This window comes from Plasmodium gonderi (assembly GCF_002157705.1).
Source record: "Plasmodium gonderi DNA, contig: Pgo-contig_433, whole genome shotgun sequence".
NCBI classification, from domain to species: Eukaryota; Apicomplexa; class Aconoidasida; order Haemosporida; family Plasmodiidae; genus Plasmodium; species Plasmodium gonderi.
This window is the reverse complement of record NW_021629309.1, coordinates 8,179-16,029: the sequence shown is the minus strand read 5'-3', so window position 1 is coordinate 16,029 and position 7,851 is coordinate 8,179. Positions and strand designations below refer to the sequence as shown.

Sequence of the window (7,851 nt, the reverse complement as noted above, 5' to 3'; positions counted from 1 at the left end):
ATGGAAGACATTTCTGATGCGAATGAGGTATATTATACTATTTTTTATGATTTTATTTTTTATTACAAAATTTAAAAAAACGTAGATTGTGAGAACTCATCAATAATTGCTTTCATAAAAAATAAAACATAAAATTTCTTGTAAACATTATACATTTATTTTTAGTTCAATTTTCAAAATATATTTCCCCAATGTCGTTATGATATTAATGGGATAGAATATAGGGAATTGAAGAATCCATGGTATAATCTTTGCTCACCGACGTGTAATGATTTTCAAAAAAGAATAAATGTTTCTAGTGATGTTAGCTTTTATTTTCATAAGTCTTGCATTATTCTTTGTATGTATTTAAAACATATACAGATCAATAAATCAAGTTCACATGTTAAGGAAAAAGCATGTTGTAAGTATTTCTATTACAAACTAAAAGAACTAATAAAAAATTATAGGGGCACTTGCACAACAACAAAAGAATGTTATGAAAAAATGAGAATAAAAGAGAATCAAGGAAGAATGGATATACCTAATATATGTGTAAGCCACCTTTATGGTATTGATGATATTAATGATGATACATATGAAAAATTTCAATACTTACAGAAACTATATGATATTGAAGATAAATTTAACAAAACATGGGTGGATTGTCCTACCGCTAATAAAATTATTAATGAATATATAAGCTATTCAGAAAAAAATAAAAATGTGAATAATAATCAAAGTTTTAGGGAAGAGTTAAATAAAGTTAATGTACGGTACAATGCATATCGTAATAAAAAATCTAATTGTTTTCCTTCACGTAAACCTTCACATTCTTCTTTGGAATCAGGTAAAGATACAGGTGCAATTATTGGCACAGATACATATACAAAATCAGCTTCCTTTACAGATATAGAAGCATATGCAGCTATACATAGGGGAACGAGTACAGTTACAGGTGTGAGTGTTTTAACCATAACAATTTTAATGATTATTTTCTTTTTGTATAAGGTTAAAGAAAAATTTAATTTATTATATGTACACTGAATTAAATTTTATATTAAACAATTTGATATAAAACTTATATCAAATTAATAATATATTTACATGTATAATATATTGTTTCTTTATTAACAGTATACAAGTTATGGTTCATTTTTACAATCAATTGTACGAAAGCTAAGAAGGAGGATGAAGAAAAAATATGATAATTCATTAAATATAAAAGATTCATTTGATAAAACATATACAAATTTAAATAAGAGCAACTATAGAATAGCTTATTATTCAGAAGACTAGAAAAAATAAGTGCATAACCTTAAACACAGAATAAAATAATATCAGTTATTTTAAGAAAAAATATAATTATATATATATTTAGTTCATAGAAAAAATATTTATATAGGAAATCAAAAGTAAACGTAATAATAAAATCATAAATATAACTCTTGAATGTTTCTTATAATTATTAAAATATATTTAATATAAATTTTTAAATAAGGTCCCTTTACACATAATAACTATAGCTACTATAAAAGAATAAATACATTAATAATATATAATCATACATCAGTGTTTGAATAACAATAGTATCAAAAAAGTTAATTGTAGAGACATACATTTTTTATACATTACGTATTTTCATAATTTTTTTGGCATTAAAAAATTTTTATATCTCATTACATAAAAAACGAAATTTTTCATCAAACAAATGTAGATAATAAAGACAGAGTCAGTAATATAAATATGTACAAAATAGGTAACATATATTTTATAGAATATCTTAATTTTTTTGGTTACATAGTTAAATATATATATTATGTGACACATTCCATAAATTTTATTATAGTGTTAATATATGTAATTAATGAATAATATAAAATAGATGCATTATATAAATATTACAAACCCATCTGAGTATAATGATTTATATATAAACTTAATAAATTTTTATGCGTTTACATAGAATTTTTTAATATTTTTCAAATTAAAATATACAAATAAAATTCAAAAAAAAAAAACTAAACTAACCCTAATTATCATGTAACACCCTAAATTCCATAAATACTAATATAAATAGAATTTTATTATTATATTAACATATGAAATAATGCAAAATCTCTTTTGCATTTATATTATATATTTATATTATTCCATATATATGATTTTTATAATTATGATATTTAGAAAACAATATATATTTATAGAAAATATATCAGAATTAAGCGTATATTTTTAAGAAAACCTTCATTATTCATTATTATAAACATAGTCTAAACATATAATATTATAACACAAAAGCATATATAAAAATATAGTAAAAAAAATATTATTATATGGAGAATATGGATGTAAGGCAAATAATTTTACCAAAAAATAATTATCATAATAAAAAATTTAATAAATAATCTATATGAAACATGTTTTTTTTGTAATAAATAATGGAAAGTATTATATAAATATAAACTACACTTATAAGCATAAAGGTTTTTACAACATTAGTATACAATTCTTATAATTTTATTATTAAATTTTAATTAAAACAATTCAGTAATAAAAGTATATTTACATCTACAAAATGAAATACAAAATATAAACATGATGCACTATATATATGCATTAATTATAATAATTCTAATTTGTCTAAGAATTTTACCGTAGAATAAAACCTTTTCTATTATTTCAACATAATATATAATTTTTATTCTTTTATATATATAGCATTTCATAATAATTACTGCTATATATATTGAATGTAACATTTTTTTGTATAATACGTGAATAAATTTTAAATTGAACAAAAATATTTATAACCATATATGTATTAGTATTAGAATGTTCTATTTATTTGTACCATTGCGTTATGAATTTTTTTAAGGATATATATTAAATTGTTTTTTTGTTTTTATTTTTCTTAGGAATATATTTATATTTAACAATATAACTAAATTTATTAACTGCAGTTGTACCATCTTTTATAAACCACATACATCAAAAAGTAGAAGAGAAACAAGGGAAAATTTTTAAATGACTTTGTAGAAGACAACATGATTATAAGATTTGTAAATTTTACTTAATACACATGGATAATTATTAAACACGAAACCAATATTTATTAATAAAATTTATGTATTTTTTTACCTTATTATGATGTAAAACAATATATTCATGACAATATATTATAATAAATCACATGATTATTTATAAATAATATATAAATAAATGTTTATTATATTTACGAAGAATACATACGTATTTGTTCTATTTTTATCTTATTCAAACTGTATTATGGAGCAATATTAAAAAATAGGAAGGTTATATTTTCATATATAATCATTAAATAATAAAACTAAAAATGTATATTTCTTATGATAACTGATTCAATTTGTTTTAAGCAAAAAATTTGTAAATAATTATATCTATTATAAATATTTATGATATATAGATCATTAATATAAATGTAAAATTATGATATGTATGTCCTCATTAAGATAGTAATTACATGTTATTTAAAAAATATAGTAATTTATTAGTATGTATCTATTTCGACTATATTCCTGTATACATTAATAAATATATTTCATTATAATAATTAAATGTTATAATATATTTAAACAAGAAATTACATTGTACAATAAGGATAGCTAATTTTTAGTTCTTATATTATAAGAATAAGTATCCAATGGCCCCAATACATAAATAATCTAATAGAAATATAGTTATAATATTATTAATGTAAAGTTTAAACAAAACATAGATATCAATATAATATAAACATAAATAGACAGTGACAATGAAATCCTTGAATATTAATAATTCTTTTTAATTGGACATTTATTTGTATAAATATTCATATACAAAAAATGTAATCAACATAATGATGCTTTATGAAATATATATATTTGCTAAAATATGCCTTTAATGAAAAAAATGTAATTTTACAATTCCTAAGATAAACTCTATTAATTATATAAATACATATATGTATATTTGAGCATGATTTTTTATTAATTATATATCCATTATTTGATTTTAGAAATTTTGAATTGAATAATATTTGTCTAATCTATTAAGAAGGATATAATTTGTATGTTCGCTTTTTATATAATATTAACATTTCAATATTAAATGTAATAAATACAAAAAATATAATTGCTTTCTTAAATATTACAGGTAGAATGGCATTACATAATTTAAAATATAATATAAATTATGGTTATATATTCTATAAAAATATAACATTAATATAGAATCTATTTTTATAAGGCAACCCAATATACTTGATAATCTATAGAGAGATTTATAAGTACTTTTATTTTATATATTACTATTATAATAAATATACTATGGAACAAAAACACGTATAAATGATATAATGATTTTTATATATTATGCTACTTACAAAGATATGAATTTATAAGATAAGTAATAAAGAACATGCATTTTATGGCTTAAATTTTTTTTCAGTGTACAATTGTTTTTTTAAATGCATAATCTTTTATAAATGTATATATATTTAAAAAAATATAATCTCCATTAAACATATTGGGATAATTTTATTAGTGAAATCTAATAAATAGACTTTAATATTATATATAAAATATAGAACATTATATTTATATAATATAATCCATTATATCACTTGAACAAGTAGTAATAGATATTTATGAGGAATTTATAATTACTCGATTAAAAAGTGAAACATATAATATATCCATTGAATATAATCCTTCCTAATATATTTTAATAGCATATTTCACTTAAATAAATATATATAAAGTGATATGTAAATAATGTTATATAAGCAATAATTCTTCTCAAATTTTTTATAAAGATTTCAACTCCATATATAAAATAATAATAACATAATATTTTATTATATAATATTACACTGTTATAAAAATACTTAATTTATACATATAATATCACAATTTCGCACTAACAATTTTTATATTAATTACATATTGTTTAATGTATTGTAATGAATTAATTATTAAATTTACTAATTATATATTATAGATAATATTAATAAATGAAATATTATTTCTGTTAGCAATAAAATTCTTATTAATGTAATTTTAGAATATCTTTATTTAAAAAAAGTGTTATATACGTATATAAAAGAAATAAAAAAAAATTATAATTTAAAAGTTGAAAATATGAATGGATTTTTTCAGAATATATACAAAAAAATATAATATATTTTTTTTAATAAAAATTCAGGTATCATCCAATAATCACACATTATATTTTTCTTTTTATATATGTTGCCGCTTTGTTCTATATATTACAAATAATAAATTATCAATTATTATAAAAATTTAGAATTATAATATTATACTGAACTAATTTTTATATAATATTTCTTTTAATTAAATCACATAAGACATTGTATTTATCATTTTGTACAATTAGAATACTATAGAATATTTGATACTTATCTAAAATTATGCCCAATTATGTACATAATGCTAATAAAAGAAAAATTATGCCCGTATTATACATATATTTTAGAATGCACATAATATTAATTATATAACATATTTTAACTAATGTACGTATGTATTATATAAATTAATTTATTTAATTAAAATTTATCTTCTTTTATAATACAAAAATGAAGTAATAAAATGATTTTATCAATCAATGAATTAAATTAGCATTTGAAAATTTAAAACATATATTAATTTTACTTTAAACTATGAATATTTTATTTTTCATTGATTCTATATATGAATAGAGAATATCTTTTTTGTTATGAATTATAGTAATTATCACAATGCTAAATTATTTTATGTAAAACGTAGAGTAAAGTAAAATTGATTATCATTTGTATTAATAATATAACTTATATATTACATTGGAGAATATCATTAAATTTTAGTTAATTTTATATAATATTTTATGCATTTATTAGTTATGAAAGTCTTTGAATTGACGCACGGTTTATTTTTTTTTCCTATGTTTTATTTATATAAAAATTTTTTTATTTATATATAAGGATATATAAAAATTAAAACATAATTTATTATTAAACCCGTGAAAACAAAATAAAATAGTCAACAATTAATTTGTAAGTACAGAGACATAACATATAAACTAAAAATTATAATTACATATTATAATAAATAAGCATCATATTACAAAGAATAGATGATTTCATAACATTGGCTATGTTATGTATATTCAAAAGAATATATATATTTATTACAATATCCCATTCTCAATATAAATATATTAACAATAAAAAATTACATACTTCTATGTGTAAATCGTATAATATAGCTATAAATTACTTATATTAATAACAATCTCATGTATACACTTATACCATATATTAGTTAAAACAATATACACTAATATATGAGTTTTTTTTCATATTACAAGACCCATATTTAGAATTTTATGACTGCAACTTATATATATATACATAAGTATTAAATGAAATAAATATTTTTAAAAAATACATTATGAATTTTAAATCTTATAATTGAAATACGAAATACATGTGCTATATTTTCTTTAATATTGCATTAATTTAATATTAATATTGAATATAATTATAATATATCATTTCTTTCTCTTTTTAATGAATATCATGTCATGTGTTGCATCGGAAAAAACGGTACTGCTTTATGATTTTATAAGAATTAAATAATTTCTTATTATTTTCATAAAAAATTTGCATAATTCATCAGTAAATCTGCGTATATAATCTTTTTATTAATATGATTACTATTTATAACTTACATATTTTTTTCATTAGTATTACACATTGAATGATTATAGAATTTTTAAATAAGTAATCGAAGAAACTCGAAATGCTGAAGATAACAAGATAAATGTAGATGAATTCTTGGGAAATAAGAATATTAATATTGATGAAAGTGATAAAACTAATTTTTTTTGATGTATGCAAAAGAATAAATGAATATTTCAAGTATTTTTTAATAAAAGACACTTGTAATAACCTAAATGTTGCATTTATATTAACCACTGGTTAAATCAACGAGCACGTGTCAGAATTAATGAAAGCGAAGAAAGTATATTTAATTATTTTAAGGAATATATTGATTATAATAAATCAGATAATATATATAATAAATGTATATCAGAAATAAAATATATTGAAAGGAAATTTTTTTCAACAATAGGAAACCTATATGATATATATGATGCATATGAGACTGTTATTCAAGCAATTAGTTCTAATTTTGTGGATTCATTAATATGTGAAAAAATAGAGAATTTATTTGATAATTATAATAAAATAATAGAGATTGATATAATAAAAGACGATAATTTTTTTCTCAATGAATTATATAATATCAGATGCTTAATTGAAAATAATGAATGGGTATCTAAATATAACTGCCCCCCAAAGTTACCTGCACTGTCTAATGTGTATGGTTCTATAACTTACACAAAAACAAGCAATGTAGTGAAAGAAATACAACACATTTAAAAATATTCTAGGAGTTATCAAACAAATATTGCTACCCTCACTACTACTAATAATACTATTCAGAAAGCCATATTAGAAACATTATTCTTTATTATAGCCTTAGGAGCAATTATTCTGCATCTGTGTAAAGTTAATAATAATTCTATTAATATAGAATAATGATGCAATCTTATTTTTATGTTATTCATAAAAATAAAATTATTTCTTCAAATAAATATGCGTAAAAACTCACTATAATATTTTTTTAATATTAGTTTACAGACTTTGGCAAGTATTTTCGTCTTCATATCGAGAGAAAAAGGAGAAAGATGAAGTATTTAATGAACAAATCATATGAACACCAAATGTGGAAACCTGAGAATCATAACCCATTTTCTGGAGAAAAAAAGTATAATATATATATCTAG

The 7,851-nt window shown here is 18.9% G+C and overlaps 2 protein-coding genes across 2 annotated transcripts; both read left to right on the top strand.

The window, feature by feature from the left end:
* PGO_003415 (variable surface protein) lies at nucleotides 1-1,278 on the top strand (the record flags this gene model as incomplete). Its single annotated transcript, XM_028691308.1, has 3 exons — nucleotides 1-27; nucleotides 166-990; nucleotides 1,117-1,278. The coding sequence occupies 3 exons, from the start codon at nucleotides 1-3 to the stop codon at nucleotides 1,276-1,278; spliced, it is 1,014 nt and encodes a 337-aa protein (XP_028547109.1).
* A 5,549-nt stretch (nucleotides 1,279-6,827) lies between these two features.
* Nucleotides 6,828-7,851, top strand: PGO_003410 (variable surface protein; the record flags this gene model as incomplete). Its single annotated transcript, XM_028691307.1, has 3 exons — nucleotides 6,828-6,942; nucleotides 6,993-7,420; nucleotides 7,699-7,851. 3 exons carry the CDS (start codon nucleotides 6,828-6,830, stop codon nucleotides 7,849-7,851), a joined length of 696 nt encoding a protein of 231 aa, XP_028547108.1.